This window comes from Phycodurus eques, chromosome 10 (assembly GCF_024500275.1).
Source record: "Phycodurus eques isolate BA_2022a chromosome 10, UOR_Pequ_1.1, whole genome shotgun sequence".
NCBI lineage: Eukaryota > Metazoa > Chordata > Actinopteri > Syngnathiformes > Syngnathidae > Phycodurus > Phycodurus eques.
The window spans coordinates 26,291,725-26,313,473 of record NC_084534.1 but is presented as its reverse complement, the minus strand read 5'-3'; the positions used below and the strand labels follow the sequence as shown (position 1 = coordinate 26,313,473).

The following is a 21,749-nucleotide window of genomic DNA, read 5'->3' as shown; positions in this document are numbered from 1 at the left end:
TTTGTTCCCAATCTTTCTTTTTTTTTTTTCATTTTTATAAAAACTCACGAGACGGGTTGGAAATTTCGCAAAATATAGGCACAATATGTATAAGGTGGCAGCACTGAGTCGTCGCTTGCTTCGTCACAACGGCCTAGCTCTACCCCCGGTCGGCATGGTAACGAAAAGGCGTACCTCCGCATTTTAAACCGCCCACCATCCTGAGTTTGTTTTACTTTCACTTGACGTCAATTGGAATGCAGCTGTTAGCGGCGGATAGGGATCGAAGCACTGCTGTGAATAGAGTATAATTGAGGCCCTCTAAAAAAAATTATAATTGCCTATATTCATATTTTAAACTAGAAACATACAACAAAGTGTGATTCTAAAATTCTTAAATATGAACTCATTTTAAAATATTACCCTAAAAAAAGGTTATTTGATATGGAGAAAATACAGCAAAACTCTTAAATAATAATAATAATAATAATAAAAGCCCCTCCCACTCAATTATTGGGAGAGGTAGCACAATTCTTTAAATAACACATTCAATTCCTTATATTGTGCAAGTATCATCTTGAGCGTAAACAGCGTCGTCTCTCTGTCTTTTTGACAAAGGCAGCAGCAATATTGTCCTTGATAATTGTTTGCTTGTTAAACAAATGAGCGGTTTGTTTTGGATGCCAGGGGCTTTTCATTCAGCTCATCCCACCGCACTTTGTGTGGTTGTCAAGCATAATTAGCAGGTGAGATGCCACCAGAACACACCAGCCAATGGCGATGATGAACAGTGATGTGGTGAAGGTGAAAGGAGCGTTTTGAAGGGTGTTAAAATCAATGTTGTGTATCCGCCTCCCCTTGAGAGTCGGCTCGGTGCAGACACTCCGGAGCTATTTGAAAGGTCATAACTCGTATGTTCTCGGGCTAATTTCTGTCTCAAATGCTTTTATGAAGCTATAATCTATTATACGTACCCCCCCTGTGGACAGAATTTGATTTTTTGAGTTCATAGCTATGCAGTATTTGACATGGCATTTGAGTAGTGGCGGCACGGTGGGTGACTGGTTAGCGCTTCTGCCTCAACAGTTCTGGGGACCGGGGTTTAAATCCCGGCCCCGCCTGTGTGGAGTTTGCATGTTCTCCCCGTGCCTGCGTGGGTTTTCTCCAGGTACTCCGGTTGTTTTCAGACCTTTTGAGGTCCCTAGAAGCACATTTATTTGTCACTTTTTATGGCAAAGCTTCAAAATGAAATGAACCAGGGGGCATAGGCAAAACAATCTGTCTAGAATACCTGCTTCTGATTGGCGTTCTTTTTAACGAATTCCCTAGTGGGCGCTTGTCAAAGTACTCGCCTTCGCATTTGCCTAAACCAAAATGGCTGACTTCTTGTTCAATTTCAGACATGGGTCTTTGAGACTTTTTTGTGCCTCCTGTTATGATGGACATGCCTACCAAATTTCATGTTTATCGGTGAAACCATTTTTTCAGGGGCCGAATGGGGGGAAAAATCCCTCGTCGAATTCGTCTAAAATGGCTGCTTGAAACCAAAATGGCCAACTTTGTGTTCAATCTCAGGCATGCATCCTTCAGGGGCAGAGCCTGGGTGTGGCCAGTGCCATACACGAATACAATTACATACGAGGTATGTTCTGTAGTTGGATTCATTTTTCCTTCATGTTAATGTCACAGTGAAGGTTAACTGGTTAGTTAGTGCAGAGTGGATGCTTGAATACGAGGCTCACAAATGCCGCGCGTTGCATTCTGGATGCGGGCCATTGCCTTCCATTTCCTAATGTCTGTTATATTCAATTATACATCCATTAGTTGACTCGCAGGCATGGTTTTGCCAATAGGACACAGCTGTGCTTTTCACTGTGTAGACTAGAATTTGGTGCACTCCAAGCATACGTAGTCTTGTGTATTTTTTTTGTTTTTTGTATTGGACCGTAGAATTATGCATTTGTTTTTGTTTTTTTTCTTTTCTATCTTTGTCAGATCTTCACACGTTACGGAAAGTGCTACACCTTCAACTCGGGCCAGGACGGGCGGCCGCTGCTGTTGACCATGAAGGGCGGCATGGGCAACGGTCTGGAGCTGATGCTGGACATCCAGCAGGACGAATACTTGCCCGTGTGGGGAGAGACGGGTAAGAGTGTTCCAAATTGCCTCAGACGACCAGCTACAAAATATGCACCTAATTACATGGAGGAGTTTTGATGTCCAAAATTATAACCATTTACACCATACAATAGCAGATTTTAAATCATTCCACTGTCTTTATTTAATCTTTGAGCTTTTTTTCCTGGCACAAATTGAGGAAGCGGTGGTACCATTCTGGTCATTCTCGTGCACTGCCTTTCAGATACCAGTTTTCATGATGTCAGAGGTTTTAGGGCCAGACGCAGCTCGAAATTAAGATGAGGTGGGCACCTCCAAATTGTATATGCAGGCACTGATTCATATGCAGTAGCAGCTGTCATGGCTACGGTAGCTTTAAATTAGTTTGCGGGTTCGATTCTCAACTCATCTCTTGAGCGTGTTGCCCATATGAAGACAAATGGATCCATTGGATTTCATTGCAATACAACTTGATCAGTGGTACGCACAGCTTGTGCTTAACATGATTCCCAAACAGATAGAACCATTCATCAGACACAAAATCAATGGAGGTGGCAGGATCCTCCATTAGTGGTGGAGCGCTCGTTAATGGCCTTGCTGCCTCGCGTCACGTGTTTTGTTTTGTTTTTTAATATAATACACACACACACACACACACACACACACACACGGGGTGCGGACCACACAAACGCTTCACTATCTAGTTACAGTAGTTACAGTTTTTAAAGTTTGTTTCTTAACATTATCATTTTTATATTTGTTGATATTTTTAATCCTGTTAACTAGTTGGGTTTAGTTGCTTAGTTAGCTAGTTACTTTGTTAGTTTGTTGGTAAATTTATTAGCTTGCTTGTTAGTTATGAAGTTCAGTAGCTTGTTTGTTTCTTTTTTTTTACTGAACTGGTTATTTAGCCAGTTTGTTAGTGAGCTTATTGCTGAGATAGTTAGTTATTTAGCTCATTAGGTTGCTTACTACTTTGTTAGCTAGTTGACTTGTTGCTTAGTTATCTGGTTAGTGAGCTAGTTATTTTTTAGCAAGGTAATAAGCCCGTTTGTTGTCTTGTTTGTTAAGTAGTTAGCAATAAAAAATAATGTGTTAGTTTGTTAGCTTATTTGTTACTAAGTGTCCTTTTTTTGGTTTAGTTAACAGGTTTGTTAGTTACTGAGCTAGCTTGTTCGCTAGTTAGTTAGCTATTGCAATCTACATGTCAAGTGAAACTGACATCTAAAACAAAACAGTGATTCAGGCTTCTACAGTATTTTGAGGGAGCTGTTTATTGAAGCTTGTAACTGTCCATAATGATACAAGCGCATGTCGTTGAGCTCTTTAATTGAATGTAGCCTGGCACGTTTACTTAGAAGGCGATAACGAGCATCAAGCGGCACGGAAAATGCAGCAGGAAGCGGACATCCTACACATGAATGAAACCCAGCTGCTCTGCTCGGGCTTTCCTTCGCAGCAAAAAAAAAGTAATAATAAATCCACAGTACACCGCTTCTCTCACTATAAATGTCTCCACAGAAAATGTTCAAACAAGTGTTATTTATGCTTTATCCCATTGAGGACACACAAAATGTGGATTTCAAATGTAAAGTACAGTAAAACCCAGCTATTGGCAAAGCTTTCATAACTGCCTATATTAATAGGTTAAACTGTAAATATACCACCGACTGTGATCTCAAAATATCATTTCAAGTTCATCTTACAACATTGCCATGCAACTAAATAGGCAGTTGCTTTTCTGCAGGTAATTTATAGGCAAGCTTCTTTTGATGAATTCATCAATTAATCTTTCCTCTTCCGTGTCCTCACGCTCTGTCGTCGTCCCAGACGAGACGTCGTTCGAAGCCGGCATCAAGGTTCAGATCCACACGCAGGAGGAGCCGCCGTTTATCGATCAGCTGGGCTTCGGGGTGGCGCCGGGTTTCCAGACTTTTGTCTCCTGTCAGGAACAACGGGTAAGTCTTGGCCAAAATGATCAATTGACTCCTGTTTAGTTAGTTAGCTAGTTTGTTAGCTAGCGTCCGGTAGTTAGCTTGTTACTTGAGTTGGTTGGAGACCGGTTGGTTGGTTGGTTGGTTGGTTGGTTGGTTGAATATACCGAATTTGTGAGCTATTTAGTTCATTGCAGTTATTTTATTTGTCTATGGATTAGCGTGTTTGTTAGTTACTTATTACTTATTTGTTACTTAGCTTATTAGTTTGTTACCTGGTTGGTAAGTTCGTTTGTTAGTGAGCTTCTTAGTTCACCAACTAGTTTTAAGTAGTTAGCCAGTTTGTTGGAATGTTTGTTAGTTAGTTTGTTACTTAGCAAATAACTTTTGTTAGTTAGACCATTTATTTAGTGAGCTACTCAGTGCAGCCAGTTAGTTGCTATGTCTGTTAGTTAGCTTGTTTGTTACTTAACTAATGTTTGCCTCTTAGATAGTAAAGAAGAAATTAGTTAGTTTTAGGTTTGTTTGTTTGTTAGTGATACACTTGGTTCATGAACTATACTTACTTAGTTAGTTAGATAGTTTTGTTTGCAGTACAGTGGACACCCACATACTTGTGGTTCGGGACCTTGGATTTTTATTGGGGGGGGGGGGGCAACCCCCTTTTTTCATGGACAACATTTATTGGCAGTATATACCCACGTTTTTAAGAATTCTGAGGGTTATTATTATTATTTTTTAATGCAATTATAATGAGTGTCAATTATTCGCTGATTTTCGCTCTGTACCGGTCCATATCCTGTGCGGATGGCGAAGGTCCACTCTATCACACAATAATTAACATTTCAATACAATTGTCATCTAACTTTGTAGACGGGGGTGACACAGGAGTGGATTAAGAAATGTAGTTTCACTTTTACCCATTACAATCCAGTTGCGCAAGGGTGAAGTGAGGCGGTTCCATAGGATTTTCTCTCAAACGAGTTTGTCGGACATGTTGTGAGACCTTTTGGCATCGTTGCAGCTATTTTATCAGCCACATAAACCTGTTTATTGTCCCCATCCATTCCAGCAGTGATGAATTTCAGGGTTCTTTTTGGGGCGTTCGCTATAAGGCACGCTTGATGCAGCCCTGGCGGGGGTCCCAGCACCACTCGCAGTACACACCAGCACCAAACGCACCCTCCCCTGCCACACAACCATCTGTTCGCATCTTTCTGCTCTGTCCTCACGTCACACAAGTCTCTGAGCTTTCACTGGGCTTTTTAAACCCGCACTCATTTAACATTCAAACATGCGGTTATGCCCTCTGTGGCTTTCATTACAAGCGTAAGGCATTTAAAATGTATTTACAGCTGCACAAAGTGATATTTTGCGCCGTTATTGAATCTAATAGGATACAATTACAGTCTATCCGTCAGGGGCAAAACATCAAGTAAGTGAACTGACAAGAAAAAATCGAAAGAAACAGTGTTTCCAGGCCTTTTCCTCAGTAGGAAATTCTGGAATGAAAAATGCATGAGAGGCAACGATGTCTTGCCGTCAATTCGTTCATCTGTTAACTAAAGAGAACTTGCGGGAGCAAAAGAAGAGAACAATGAAAATCAAAAGCAAGCTCGATCAATAACTTAAAGCAACAGTTTGTAATTACATCCACACAAAAAAAATATCCTTTTCATGGTACATTGGCTTGTAGTAGGTAGAATACCGTAGTTGCTGTTGCCATAGCGACCCTGTATCGCCCACTTAATGCTGCCTTCCACAGAATTCTGGCATGTATTCAAGATGAATTTAAATGATATATTTCCAAATCCCAGCAGTCTAGAAGGCACAGTTATTACGCTCTGATTTTACTGACCAAGCCTAGATGCCGCTGTAAGTTTTGTTGTTGTGTTTAGTTAGTTTGTTAGTTTGTGAGCTATTGTACTTAGATCACCAACTGTTGTTGGATAGTTAGCCACTTAGTCTATTAGCTTGTTTGTTCCTTACTTAACCAATTATAATTAGGTTGTTTGTACACTGATATGATTTCTTTACTGAGCTAGAATTTTAGTTGGATTGATAGTTTGTTAGTATAATTTTCTGTACTTTGTTCACGCACTTTTGTTAGGTAGTTGAACAGTTAGCTTATAACTTAACTAATTAGTTTGTCAGTTGTTTTGTTAGTTTGTTAGTTTGTTAGTTAGTGGCATACATAGTTCACTATGTTTGCGAAGCTAGCCAGTTTGTTTGTCTGTTAGCTAGCTAATTTGTTGGTTGGTTGTTAGTTAGATAGCTTGTTAGTAGTTTTTTCCACTAACTAGGCTTGTGTACTTTGGTAGTTATCTTGGTTCTTACTAAGTTAGTTAGTTAGTTAGTTCGTGAGCTAGTTAGTTAGTGAGCTAGTTAGTTTGTTAGTTATTTTTCATGCATGATTACACAAATAAAAACCTCTACTGCCTAATTCAGATTGGCGTCCATAAAACTGACGCACAGTGAATGTAAAATGTCAAATAAAATATATATTTTTAATATCCGAGCGGTCTGGAAGACAATGTGAGTAGTCTGCCATATTGCTGATCCTGAACCAACTTGGGCACATCCTCATGTGCCAGCACTAGCATGTGTGCTAGTCACCGAAAAACCTTTTGTGGATTGTACAAACAATGTTTTTCGTGACATTTTTAAATCAAAATAAGTAAAGCCACTACAAAATTAAACTAAAACACCATAAAACAACTCATCCTTTGAATGAAAATGGATAGGAATAGGAATGTTTTTGCAGGGGTAAAATTTGTGTGTGGAATTCCACGTCCTGTTCTATCGTAATCATTGTAAGGTTAATCCTGTAAACGCTCAATCAGATGAATTTTTGTCAAATTTGATAACGCCACGCTTGATAATGGTTTTGATTTTTTGTTTGACTAAGTTTTTCTTTTCTTTTTTACTTTTGATTAATATTTTTCCAACTAAATTCCAACCTATCTTGAAAAGAATGTTTTCCCAGTTGGAAATCATGCGTTAAGCATCGTAAAAGCCCCCACTGACCCATTGCGGTAGTTGTACACTTTAACGTTATTACACTAAGCAGTCCGTCCGTGAAGGCTTGTGGAGGTCATTTCTTGTTCCGGGGAATAGTTCCGAGAGTGTGCGCCTGCAGCCGGACAAATCCTACGCTACGGTGTAGCTTGTAGGCTATTGGCTGAGAGGACGGGATGGATTTGGGAGGACTCAGTCGCTTGACTTGGGGCGAGTGTGGGCAGGCAGAGGGGAGATTTTTGCATGCTGCCAGTGTCTGCAGGAGGCTATCTCTCCTTGTTATTCTCCACTCCTCAGGCAGTAGTCCTTTCAAGGAGACATTTTATGCCCCCCAATTCAAAAGAGTTCCCAGTTGTTTTGTTAACATGTCATTTCCTTGTGTGTTTTTGACATACTTGGCATATAAAGAGGATTCTGATTCTGACTCTGATTCTGATTTTAGGGGGGTTTCCTCTCAGCCCTTGTCCTGTCCCACATACTGCTCAAGTAAAACCTGCTCTTTTTACTACTGTATTTGCGAAGCCAACACTGACTAATTTAACCGTGTCCCCATTATCAGTTGTGAAGGCGCATTTCATCACCAAGCCACCGAAATGCAGGTACTCTTGTCAATTAATCCCGGTTTGGCACATGACTTCGCCAAACACAAATATCCCCCACCCCTATGGCGAACATTTAGCCAATCATTATTATTACGTTATCATTTTAAGAAGCTAATGCTAACACTGACGCTCTGCTTACCTTTTGGCTTTGACATGGTAGTGGTTCGGCAGCCACGTCAAAGTAGTTCTTTGTTCTTGAACTTCGCCCCGAGTAGCCAAGTCCTGGGTGGAAAAACTGTGGGTGGCTATCATGTATCATGTATGGATTTTGTTACCACAACGACTCTGAGAGGAGCTAGTGGTGGCTGCGCTTAAAGCCCTGATCCTATATTTAAAAAAAATACAAATTAAATAAAGTGACTGCAAAGCACATGTGAGCCCCTACAAAGATAGCATGGATTATATTTTCCCTTTTGGAGCTAGTACCAAACTCCCGATTACACTTAGCTAGCACGTCTACAACTTCAAGTAAGTGTTGCTTATCAGAAGCTAAAGTTGTCAGCAAAAGCTAATCTGCGCATCCAACAATGTCGGTCACCCCTGATGTAGCGTTTCATTCCTGTGTCCAGACTGCAAATGATTGCCGCTTGCCCAATGCCACCACTGACTACGTTAACCATATCCCCATTTTAGATGATGCTAATCTATGCTAAGATTGCAGTTCTGCTTAACTTTTGACATGATAGTGCTTCCGATGGAGTCTGTCAGCCTGACTCTGGCTGTGGTTTGAAAGTGTCTCTGGATCTTTGGCCTTAATACCAAGTCATGGGTGGGGAAACTCAATGTGCGGGTGATGAATATGTAAATTAACCCAACTGTTGTGTAACAGTGTGACAGAAGTGCACAACGGCTCGTTCACAGACACATTTTCAGAAATAGTCTGATAACAAAATATTTCCTCTGTAGCTTGACTTGAAGGGTTGGCAGAAATTCCAAATACAAGACATTAAAAAGTCACTTTCGAATAATATGTCCCTTTTAATATCCTCCTCTATATTTCCCCCTAGGATTGCACTCATTTTTGTTGTTTTACTGTCTACATTGTGCCACATTTAGTGAGTTGCGAACCCAAAGGGCTCATAGCAAGCCATAAGGATGATCCGAACAATCTCACAAAATGGATACGAGCGACGGCGCTTGTGCTTTTCTGCCTGGTCGGCGTAAAAATGCAGTTTTCTTTTCATAGCGCTAAATACCGCGGAATTAAAACGGGTCACTGACTGGGAAAAGGTCATCGCGTCTCTCTGTCAAGTTAACAACCAGTTATGAGCCCAAAATAATGTTGCATTAAAAAACACTATTAAAATGACATCCTTGGATTGCCGTTGAAAGGTACGGCCGATCGCACTTTGAAAGAGAGTTGTTTACATTCCACAGTCCTCATTTGAAACATAATGAGCTTCGCAGTGAACCACGCTGAAAATGTTATCTACCGACGCTGCAGTCAATAAAACACCTGATGTTAATTGGTGTTCGCGTTTACTTCCAGCAGCTCGTCAATTAAGCACGTTGGCTAAATTGTATGTTTGTCGTTCACTAACCTGAAGTAAACACACACTCAGAAAATTGCTATTCTGAGATTGTATTTTTTTTTCTCTTTGTCTGAAGAGTTCATTTGTCAGGGCACTCGGGTAGATGAATATGAATTTCAACTCCCTAAGCGGGGTACACAAACATTGACTTTTCGCATTTTCCTCCTTCCAAATGAAAGTCAGCAAAGGCCTGATTATCAGATCCCGCTATAAGATTATCCTGAGTGTGGGCAGTGGGGTGTGGTAAGGGTGATTCTTCTATTTATATATTTTTAACCTGTTCAGTATTTACATCAGCGTGCTCAGGAAGATGAATATGTCAATTTCAGGTGCGTAACTGGGGTACATGAACACCGATAATCAGACCAAACCTGAGCGTTTTCTCTCCCTTGTACTCAAAGTCAGCGAAGATAATATTTTATTAGTCCCACAATGGGCCAATTTGCCAAGGCCCAATTATCGAACGTCTTTCAAAGATTATCCTGACGTAGTAGTGGCACTTAGTGGATATCATTACTAAAAGATTCAACCCTCAATTTCAGATACTATCTTGGGTAAAACAGCAACAAAATTCTACTGACCTGATCCAAAAAGTCCTCGATGGGAAAATAATACAGTGACTCACTGCTGATTATATTTTTTGGTATGCGCCCGGCTGTACTGTTTGCACGTCCTTTTTTAAGTTACGCTGACTAAATTCCAATGGGTGACACACGGGGGTTTTAACAGGAAATTGTAAAACGGCGGCCCTTTAAATCACACAGCGCCTTCTAATTTACTGCCGTGTGATGAATTGTTTGAACTGATGCGATAGAGGTGCACGCAGAGGTTGTTTATGTCTTCCTACTTCATTGAATGCATCGCACAGTCAGGCCACTGAAGTGTAATTAATTAGTGTTAATATTTAATGGCATGCAAAATAGAAAACACACGCCACTCGCACGATTTGTCTTTTGTAACAGCACCAATGACACAGTTCTCGTGAGATTAATTCCTGTTTTAACACATTATTTTGGGAGGGTTGTTTTTTTTTTGGTCTCCTTTCCCCTTCAGCTGAGTATGCCTCAGGGCAGTGGTGACCATTTCCACTCACAGGTTTTCTCTCATTCATGATGTGGACAATTTTGTCATGAAGTATTTGCTGGTATTGTTTTAATACGACAAACACGCAATGTTGTCAAATGAGTTACGCCCATTGGACAAGAACAGGGACAGTACAATAGATCACTAAAAGGTATTAACAAAAAAGAAGGGAAAGTTTCAAATGTTTTACTCACTCTTATATTTTTATTATTTGTAAGTCTTTTTTTTTTTTTTTTTTAAATAACTATATAGTTACAACAATATGCTTTTATTTATTTCATTATTTACCTTTGAAAAAAATCACCATTAAAAAAACATAATTTGTTTTGCTTTCATTGTCTTTTTGGTGCAATGTTTTATCATTTCTATAATTCAATTTTTTTATGTAGAACTATTCTGAAATGTTTTATTGACTTTTTTCATTTGATTCATTTATTGATTTGTTTTCTATTTATATATGTATATATTTATATCCAAATTACCAAACAATTCTAAAAATATAATGGTATTTATTATTGTTTATAATATTTTAATTTGCATTTGTACTTTTTTTTAATGTATTTATTTATTTACAGGATTTTAGTCAAAATTGTGGCTACCCCTGACAGGGAAAAGGTGAAAGTCACTTCTTGTTTATTTAAAAACCAAAAATGTGTTTATTTGTGTGTGTTTCTATGATTTTATGAGAAACAAAATTGTGCCATTATACATTATAAGTCTGGGCGTCCCTGCGAAAGCTTCTGTCCCCCGCGACCCGACCTCGGTTAAGCGGTAGAAAATGGATGGATATTTGTTTAAATGAATTTACTGAGCGCTGTACCTCCCTACAGCGCCTTAGCAAGCTAGCTAACTAGATGGATGAATAGGAAGCGTTTAGCAGCTCCTGCCTCAGCATTGCGGTAAAGAAAATAAGTTGGACACATTCATTCAGTGCTGTCACTGCCTGTGCTGATACTGCCATCAAGACATCCCTGTAAAAGAGACTGATGGTCACAGTCAACACACACACACACACTGACTCAGCAAAGGTTAATAAAAATGTTATCTCTCTGCTAGGCAAGTCATAAATATGCTGTATCATTTTAATATGAGTACATAAATCTGAAGGAGATGGTTTTTGGCCCACTCTTGCCATATTTATTTAGTGTTGTTGTCTCTCGCTTTGGCGTGTCCGCAACATTGTGGCACGAAGGTGGGACTTCTCGTTGTTGGACGCATGTGGAACAATTTGTCAGTTTGTTCATTAGTGTGGCAGCCACGTCTTCTTCACCGTTATAAATATGTAGTGTTCTCTGACTATATCTGCATTCTCAGCACTTACCGTATGTAAAATGTCATCATCCAAAACTGTCTTTTAAAATCGCTACAACAAATTGTGAATGAAAAAAAAATATATATGTACGTATATAAAGTACCACCACAGAAGCCTGCAGGTTTTTGTAACTTCCAAAAAAGTCGAACAACAATCTGAGAACTTTTACACCAAAGAAATTCCAAGCAACCACAACGCACTGTTGCAACGTGACGGCAGTGTTGTGAAGGCTCCAAGGAAAACGTGAAATCAGGAGAAGTGTAGCAGAGAACGTTCCCTGCAGTAACGTTTCCACCTGTTTCCAAAAACGTGAATACATAACACGTACCTATTCGTATTCATAGCAACACGGGTGAGTGACGGCTCTAAGGCTCGAATGACTCTGCCAGTCCAAGTGCACAATTCCCAGTTAATGCCTATATCCCATGTACATTTCAAGTGACAAAAACTCGGCTTTGGCTATTTTTGGACTGCCACTGACAGATGACAGCCAAATGTCATGTAAATAACTCTTGACATGTAAACAATAGTACATAAACATTACAAATATTCAATGTTACACATGTTGACTCTTTACCCCATTGATTGACTGTAAATGAGGGTAACATCCACATCCATAAATGATGCATTTGCTCCAAATCATGTTTCTTTGTTCATCTGATTATGCCAGTGACGTATAGTGACACGCAGAACAATTAAAATGCTCTTCCATTAGATGGCCGTTAACCTGTCTATTCACTCTTTGTGACATTTTTGTTTGATGGTTTGCCTTGAGATTTTTTTTTTTTTTTTAAAGTAAAACAGACATCTTACCCAATAACGGTTCGGAAACTTTGGTGATCTACTCTTTAGTTTACATTTATAGTGGGTGTTTATTTGTGTTGTTTGTAGAGACGTGGCTGTGTATACATCAATGATCGGTGTATCTCGATGACGTCAATCTGTGTTTTACGCTTCTTGGACCATGCACCCTAACAAGACACGAGATTTTCTCTCTCCCAGCTGACCTACCTGCCGCCCCCCTGGGGCGACTGCAAGGCCACCCCGATGGACTCGGACTTCTTCAGCACGTACAGCATCACGGCCTGTCGCATCGACTGCGAGACGCGCTACCTGGTGGAAAACTGCAACTGCAGGATGGTCCACATGCCCGGTGAGAAGTGCTGATTGGCACAAAAAGCGGCACTTTTGCCAGCGACTGGTGGAAATCGAGTACTCTTGCACTCGAGTTAGGAACACTCGACTCGTTCCGCTTTGCATTGTGAGGGGATAACAGCTGATTACCTGGTTCATGCAATCACTGGAATCCACCTAATAATTCGAATAATTGCCTACGCTCAGTTTAAACTGTAAATTGACCACAAATTATGAGCCCAAAACACTTAAATCTCATTTGAAACTCATCTTGCAGCATTCCCCTGAAAAAATGGCTTACAGATTATTTGATTGTTTAAAAATGTGCTTTAAGTGCACATGTACACAGTGAAGACTCTCCGTAGCTTGCACTAACAACCCAGGCTAAACTTAGCTCCTTCCCAACAAACAAATCTTGTCTCTCAGTCAAGAGATACCAATTCAACACAGTTCAACTACACCAAAGTACTCCTTTCCTAGTATTGTTTTCTTGTCGAATAGTTGAGTAAGGGTTCAAAAGAAAAAAACTACTTTACATTAAAATATCATACCGCATCTCGGGCTACCAAATCCAGCTTTGTGCCACCAAAAGTGCGTTCATTTGGTCGTGTAGTGGTTCCCTTTCATGCCGCTCAGTTCCCACTCAATGTGTTCCTTTCCACGGGGGCCTGGGATCGCCTGGCAACCCTTCTGGGATGTTCTCTGCCTTCCACCCTTAGTAATCTGGGATGACCCTGAACAGGATAAGCAGTGTAGAAACGGAATGAAAGGGTGGATAAAAGGTGCCTTTCCTCAACCCAAGCAAGTCATCATCCTGTCATTAAAGAGCTACCCAACAAAATGAAAAAGCACCTCATGCTGGATGTCCCCCATTCTTGTCTTCTGTGTCACTCGTTATCATTTTTGTTGGATTGGTGCCTTCAAGGACATGGATATACATCCATCCATCCATCTGTTTTCTCTAGTGCCTGTCCTCATTAGTAGGGCACATCCTGGACTGGTTGCCAGCTGAGCGCATGGCACAGAAGGACGTACAACCATTCACACTCACATTCACACTCAGGGACAATTTCGAGTCTTCAGTAAACCTCACACTGTCCATGTTTTTGATCCTGAGTGCCCTCTTCTTTGCCCTGCAGGAGACGCACCCTACTGCACTCCTGAACAGTACAAGGAGTGTGCGGATCCAGCCTTGGGTAAGCGATAACCCCGCAAATGCTTGAAACACTGTCGTCTGCATGTGAGTCAGTAAAGCAGGGTACATGCAAACCAATTATTAACAACTGATCTGTTTTGTTTTGTTTTTAAATGTGAGAGAAACTGTGTTCTTATTGCTTTTATTGCCATGATCTGTATTTTCATTGACTTTCTTTTGATATCGATTTAGTTTTGTTTTGTGTTGTCTTGTTGTTCTGTGTCCCGTGTTCATGTGTTGTCTGCTCCTTTTGTCTTCGTCTGCACCGTTTACCCCGGTGAAGCCGTTGAAATTCATATTGAACAGGTTAACATTCACAATTGTCGGCCCTGACTTTTTGCGAGCAGATCTGGGAGGAAAAACACCTCGTAAGCTACGTCACACCGCAGGATAATCACTCGGGATAATCTTTAGAGACATCCAATAATCAGGCCATCGCTGACTTTGTTCAAAAATGTTCATAACAGCTGCTGGTTGCAGCTATAAAGTGGCCTGTATCTCTTGGAAGGATTTATGATCACTGCATTTACAATTTCTGAACACATTTGGAAGTTAAATCACTCTGAAGGCACCCAACACTACGAGATAATCGCTTAGGATAATCTTTCAGAGACATCAGACTATCAGGCCTTCGCAAATTTTGATCACAAGGGAGGGAAAATGGTCAAATTTGTCCCGATTGTCAGTATGCGTGAACCCTGCTCGCTTCACGCCAATGGCATCCGTCCTCCAACACTTCGCAGCTGTCGCTTTCAGAGACATGCATTCAAGTCTGCTGTCTCTTTCCTAATTGACTCACACTCTCACATGTCCACACGACAAAATCTTACCTGTCAGTTCCACTTCGAGGCATATGCTGCACAACACTGCAAGCGTCCCTTCGCTCCGCAAGCGTTGTTTGTCACGCTGTATCTGCGAGAAATCCATGCTTGACTTCTTCCTTTCAAGCCCATCGCATTTTCCGCCCCCCCAGACTTCCTCGTGGAGAGGGACAACGACTACTGCGTGTGCGAGACGCCGTGCAACTTGACACGCTACGGTAAAGAGATGTCTTTCGTCAAGATCCCCAGCAAGGCGTCGGCCAAGTACCTCGCCAAGAAGTTCAACAAGACGGAGCAGTACATAGCGTAAGCCTTACACTCGATCAGTGTTTTCCAACCTTTATTGAACCATATTTAACGTTTGACAAATCTTATGGCACAAAACGTATAGACTAACACACGATGAGCATGTCTCAGATTACTCACACATTTATTTATAGTGTGAAATCTGAGCCTTTTTGTTAAACACAAAGCTATTTATCTGTTGTATGAATGGCAACAGGTTAATTATACCTGCTGCCATCTAGTGGAAGAGAATTTAATTGTTCTGCCTGCCACTATACGTCGCTTGCATTGATCGATGATTTCCCACACCACACCAAAAGATTTCTCATGGCATTTTGGGAATTTCTGTGAGAGATACAACATTTGTTCCAAATGGGAAAAGTTTCTTCTCAAAACAATCCCATTGCGGATGTGTAAAACCCTGTGAAAACATTGTAATTTGCATGCCAGGCCAGTAGTTGGCGATATCACTTTGTAAAGAAATACTAAACGTGTGCACACTAGCTACTGAATATTTTTAATAGCATTTGTTGGAGAATGTTTCGCTTTAGAAATAGTGCATACAAATATTTTACCACATGCAGCGCACACATTGCCAAACGCAAATATCCCCCCACCGCCACCATTTCGACAACCTCGCTGAACATTCGAGTATGTGCCGCATTTCAAACACCGCTAACACTGATAACGCTAACATGAATCAGTGCTAACATTTTAGCTCTGCTTACCTGTTGGATTTTATATGATAGTGCTCGTGTTTGGTCCCGTGGAAGACCCCGGCCATCACTTGAAATTGGGGGATTTTCATCCAGCCTCATATGCAGATAAACTTTATGGGGGCTGTTTTCTTACATGAGACCCACTGTTACATCACAATCTGGTGAAATTCAAAAGGGCTTGCACACAGACACCTTTTCACAAAAGGTTTAATTGCTTGTGTGTTTCCATACACACAAGCAATTGGGCGGGCACGCCAGAGACCCTAAATATTAGCCATTAAAAAGCCATAATATGTCCATAATACGGCAACTGGTCTTCTGTTGCCGGCTGCAGTCGCTCAACACGACTGCTGCGGAAACATTCCGTGCCCAGGTGAGAAGACGACAGCGAATTTAATTGCATTATTTCATCGTGTATTGAGTGTTTCTCTGCCAAATCCACTTAAAAGATTCAGTTAAGTTATTAAGCAGCTGAAGGAAATCGGAAAGAGGGTGAAGTAACAGTTGAATCTTTCATCTATGGTTCCCGGCGGAGCAGTTCAGGACAAGATAATTACACCAGATGCTGTCAGAGCACCCCTAAAGTCACTCCTTTAATTCCTTCACGTAGATGTGAATTCACCCACCTTATTTTCTCTGTTTCGATGTTAATCGGTTGCGTGCCCTCGGGGGATGGATCGAGGAAAATATTCATGGGATTGCAAGATTGCAGCCTTTAGGGGACAGGAGAAATACACTCACACACATACGGAAGGTATAGTTGGAATGTTCAGTGACATTTCACGTTGCAAATGTTCGAAGCCATCATGACTCATCATTTCACATTTGTGAAGATGATGCTGCTGTCTGCAGGCCATCAGGACAAACTCGACACCCAACTGTCGGGGTGTACAAGAAAAAAAAAACATTTGCGGGGAATAGGCACTGAGCCTTGCCGCGAATCGAGAAAAAACACCAGTAATTGATGTCCCCACCCTTCCAAAATAAAAATTATAATTGCCTACGTTGATACTTTAAATCAAAGCAAAAAGCAAAGACTCTCCGTAACTTCCACTTATAACCCAGGCTAAACTTAGCTCCTCCCCGACATACAAAGCTCTTGGTCTCTTAGTCAAGTTATTTCACTTCAACATATTTCCTTGTTGCCAATTGCTACTTTCCTATTAGCCAGGGTTGTGGTGGCATTTTGTGCCATCTTAGAGTGTTTTAGAAAATTCATGCAAATTTCCACGTTTCTGTGAGTCTTCCACTATCTCTGTATCTCTGGTGCAACATGCTGCCGGCGCTCCGTGACACGCTAACCTCCAAAACATCTCGTTTGAAGCCTTGCAATAGCGAGTTACTGTGGATCAGTTGTTGGGTGTTGTCTTGATCTCACGATGCCAAAATATGAGCAGCAGCATGACTGTTTAAATTCCAATTCTAATTGAACCAGAAAATGTATTTGTCCACCCATGGATCAAACACCTGTTGTGAATTTTGCCATTTACAGTAGCTCCTTGTTAAAGAACGGAAAGTTGTGCAAAAAGTACTGAAACACTGAACATGTGGACAAAGTGAAATTAAGTTCAGCCGTAAATGTTAATGCATTTTCGGTTCATCTTGAAATTTTCCCCAAAAGCCCAGTATCCCAAACTTTTTGCAGGTGCTTTAATTTTATGGCCATGCACTGTATTCTCTGTGGGACCCCCCTGAGAGTCTCCAAATGTGGGCTACGTAGTGCTCGGTGGTGTAAATCTTAAGTCGTCGGCAGGATGCGGACTGCCTGTCCGCTGGGAACGTGTGGAAGAGAAAACCTTCAAAGGAGAAGCGTAGGAGAGAAGCTCTCACACCGCTCGCCTCACTCTGTGGAGTAAAAACAAGATTCATTATTTAGGCGGGCCACCCCTGCATGTCTTGCCAGGTGGGCTGCTCAGCGCTTAGTGATGTAAAAGCCGAATCTTTCCACGGACTGGCATTCTGCAGTGGGCAGACGTACAGCATTGCACAGCACATGGCATCATTAGCAGTATGTAAGACGTGGCAGAGCCTGACAAAGTGGAAGCGTCAACCGAGCCGCAGCTCGACGAAAACAACTTCGGGGAAATATGTCTACCTATTTATTGATCGGTTATGCCTTCCAGCGGGACACCGCGGGGACTTCTTCGGCTGCCAGGGTGAAAGATGTTGCTAATAAAAAGGCTCTTATCATGCATCTTGTATATGGAGGCGCTCCATCCAGCCATCAATTTTCCACCTGTTCTATTAACCTGTAATGAATAAGTAAACAACTCAGTGTTTTCCAAAAGTAATGAATACGCGATGAAAATGGTGGCAATTTTCCACAGACATATAAAACGAATGATTAAAAATACAACTCTATTGGCCTAATAAACACAAAGTGTGTTGGTGGGAATCGCGGTGATCAAGAAGCATTCAATGAAATTGTAAATGTTTAAAATCAAAAGTAATGACAATCATACGGATGACTTTGAAATGTAGCCATGACCACGTGCGTGAGCAGCATCTACGACATGATGTAACAACAGCCTGCGACCGACATTACCTAACGTGGCAAGGAAACTAATGTACGCCCAATGTCTTCATGAGAATGCGAGCAGATGCCGGGCCGGCTTCATTTGCCTGAAATGAATTCAGCTTCACTCAAATTTCTTTTGACACGGACGTCTGACGTGTAGCGTTGATCTCATTTCCGGAGAGACGGATACTCACGACTTATAGGGTAATAGCCTGCCTTCGGACCCAAAAATGGCCTTTTATGCTTTGTTATTTTGGCGCAGACCCAGAAGGACCTTGAGCAAGCCCACTTGTTAGTTAGCAACAGCAAGTTGTTAACGCCATTGTGTCCAGGAGGCGTCTGTCTTCTCCGTGCGCTAATTTGCGTCAATGTCTGTCCGCAGAGATAACCTTCTGGTCCTGGATATCTTCTTTGAAGCGCTGAACTATGAGACCATCGAACAAAAGAAGGCGTACGAGCTGGCGGGCCTCCTGGGTAAGCAGCCGCGGCGTCCTTTTCTATTGAAATGACCTCCGAAAGGTTACAAGTGCTTTTGGAATACGCCGCAACAGTTTTTTCTTCCTCTGCCTCTCAGGCGACATCGGAGGTCAGATGGGCCTCTTTATCGGGGCCAGCATCCTCACCATCCTCGAACTCTTCGACTATCTCTACGAGGTGAAGTATCATTGAATCATCACTCTGCATCCAATGACTTTGCGTCATTGTATAATGTATAACATTTTGAAAAGAAAAAAACTAATGGACTTAATATGATTACTGTGTATTGGCGGCAAAGTATATACATTGGAAAGAAAGATGTATTGACTATCAAATACACAAGAAATAAACAAACCCATTTTACAATGGAGTCACTACTCTGTATTAGATTGAACACGCTTATTTAAAAGATAGGCAATAAAATAATTTCCATTTTAAGAATATCCATCCATCCATTTTCTGAGCCGCTTCTCCTCACGCGGGTCGCGGGCGTGCTGGAGCCTAACCCACCTATCATTGGTCAGGAGGCGGGGTACACCCTGAACCAACGGGCAATTTAGAGTTGTCACGCATGTTTTTGGTACGTGGGAGGAAACCGGAGTGCCCGGAGAAAACCCACGCAAGTACGGGGAGAACATGCAAACTCCACACAGGCGGAGTGTCCGGGATTGAACCCCTGACCTCAGAACTGTGAGGCAGACGCTCTAACAAGTCGTCCACCGTGCCGCCTTTAAAGAATATTATTAATGAATTTAACATTAATTAAAAATTAACTAAACATTTAAAGATGGGGGAAAAACACCGATTTTGCAGTTTAATCATTATTCTGTATTAAATATAAAATGCACTATGGAGGGGGGTGGAGCACCAATTTCACAGTGGAATCCCTTCTCCGCATTGAGTGTACTTATTGGAAAGGAAGCATAAAAATTACAATTAAATCCCCACTTTGTATTGAATATAAAACTAATATTTGAAAGAAAAAAAAGACCAATTCCAAGATGGAATCATTCATCTGTATTAAATATGAAATGAATATTGTCCGTAAAATTCTATTATTCTTTAGCATACTTTTATTTTGCATATCTCTTGTCCGCATATACAAAGTATTTTGGACACGATATAATTCTTTCAATGGGCAAGGATAATCCATACAATATGAAATATTATATAAGAATATAAATCTCAATCAAATTTGTTCTTATTCTTTCACTTCTGCTGACAGTAGCGTCCTAAAAAAGAGACTTTTATTGAATCTGTGCTACACGCACACACACACGCGCGCGCACACACATATCTTGAATGCATTAGCATTTCAGCTGTTATATTTTAGATGAGTCAGAATGTCCGCTCTCATTAGTCAGAGAGAATTATAGCAACGCTGAGAGCTTTTCGCCTGCAAATCTCTATTTGCGTGGTCAATGGGGAAACATATTTACAGCCGCATAAAATCTCATTTCAACCTGCCAGATGCTTTCAATACAAATGGCGTGGGCCGGAACGAGTGGCGTTTTGCTCTGATGACGGCTGTCTGTCTGTCTGTCTGTGCCTCGCTTCTCAGGTGATCAAGTACAAGCTGTGCCGATGCGTCAAGAAGAAACACAAAGGCCGCAACAACAATGACCGGGGCACTGCGCTGAGTCTGGACGATGTCAAGCATCATGTCAGTAGACCAGAGGTGGCAAAAGGACTCACACACTGTACTTAAGTATAGATACGTGTGTAAAAAAAAAAAAATTTAAATACATAAATAAAAAGTACTAATTCAATTCCCTTAAGTAAAAGAAAAAAGTGCAGACTCTGAAATTTACTGAAGCACAAATGAACATTTGCTGTCAGCTATATACAGTGTTGGGGAGTGACTCATTACATGTAACGAGATTACGTAATTTCATCACAAAATGTATTTCATTGTGATCCATTACATTACGGGGAGAAAATGTTTAATCGAAATACAGTTGCTTTTGGAAATTCCCATGATTACAATTTTAGTTACATTTGAAAAATAGACCCAAAAACTGTTTTCTTTCATATCCCTTTCTCCTCCTAAAACCGACGCTTGTGATTGGCTCTCTCTGGTCTTGTGCCAGATGTAGACTCAAACATGACATTTTGTTTCCGAATGTTACAACTAATAATACCAACATACAGATATACTATAATACATACAGGATTTTCTATACATTTTATGCTTTCATTTGTGGTAAAAGTAAAAAGTTTTCAGAATTCAAGTATAGTACATATATACCCCTTCCCATGGGTTCACCACCTGTGGGATGGGGCATAGGGGTCGGGTGCAGTGCGAGCTGGGCGGTTGCCGAAGGGAGCGACATTGGCGATCTGATCCCCGGCTACAGAAGCTGGCTCTAGGGACGTGCAATGTCACCTTTCTGGCAGGGAAGGAGCCCGAGCTGGTGTGTGAGGTCGAGAAGTTCTGACTAGATATAGTCGGACTCGCCTCCACACACAGCTTGGGCTCTGGTACCACTCCCCTCGAGAGGGTTGGACTCCCTTCCACTCTGGAGTTACCCACGGTGAGAAGCGCCAAGCAGGTGTGGGTATACTTATTGCCCCCCGGCTCGGCGCCTGTACGTTGGGGTTCACCCCAGTTTACGAGAGGGTACCCGCCCTCCGCCTTCGGGTGGGGGGACAGATCCTGACTGTTATTTGTGGCCATGCACCAAACAGCAGTTCAGAGGACCCACCCTTCTTGGAGTCCTTGGAGGGGGTGCTGGAGAGCGCTCTCGCTGGGGACTCTATCGTTCTGCCGGGGGACTTCAATGCTCACGTGGGCAATGACAGTGAGACCTGGAAGGGCGTGATTGGGAGGAACGGCCCCCCCGATCAGAAGGCAGGGGACATCGAGTCCGAGTGGAACATGTTCCACGCCTCCATTGCTGAGGCGGCCGACCGGAGCTCTGGCCGTAAGGTAGTCGGTGGCTGTCGTGGCGGCAATCCCCGAACCGGGTTGCCGTCAAACTGAAGAAGGAGTCCTATCGGGCCTTGTTGGCCTGTGAGACTC

General features: G+C 41.7%; 1 protein-coding gene across 2 annotated transcripts in view; it reads left to right on the top strand.

Annotated features, from left to right (window-relative positions):
• Positions 1-21,749, top strand: part of asic1b (acid-sensing (proton-gated) ion channel 1b) — a 142,831-nt gene that overhangs the window by 116,186 nt on the left and 4,896 nt on the right. For both annotated transcript variants that reach the window (XM_061687524.1, XM_061687523.1), the window contains 8 exons: positions 1,975-2,125; positions 3,928-4,055; positions 12,581-12,731; positions 13,852-13,908; positions 14,881-15,034; positions 18,633-18,724; positions 18,825-18,904; positions 20,289-20,390. In XM_061687524.1, coding sequence (XP_061543508.1) covers positions 1,975-2,125; positions 3,928-4,055; positions 12,581-12,731; positions 13,852-13,908; positions 14,881-15,034; positions 18,633-18,724; positions 18,825-18,904; positions 20,289-20,390 — 915 coding nt within the window. The remainder of the gene's footprint in view (positions 1-1,974; positions 2,126-3,927; positions 4,056-12,580; positions 12,732-13,851; positions 13,909-14,880; positions 15,035-18,632; positions 18,725-18,824; positions 18,905-20,288; positions 20,391-21,749) is intronic.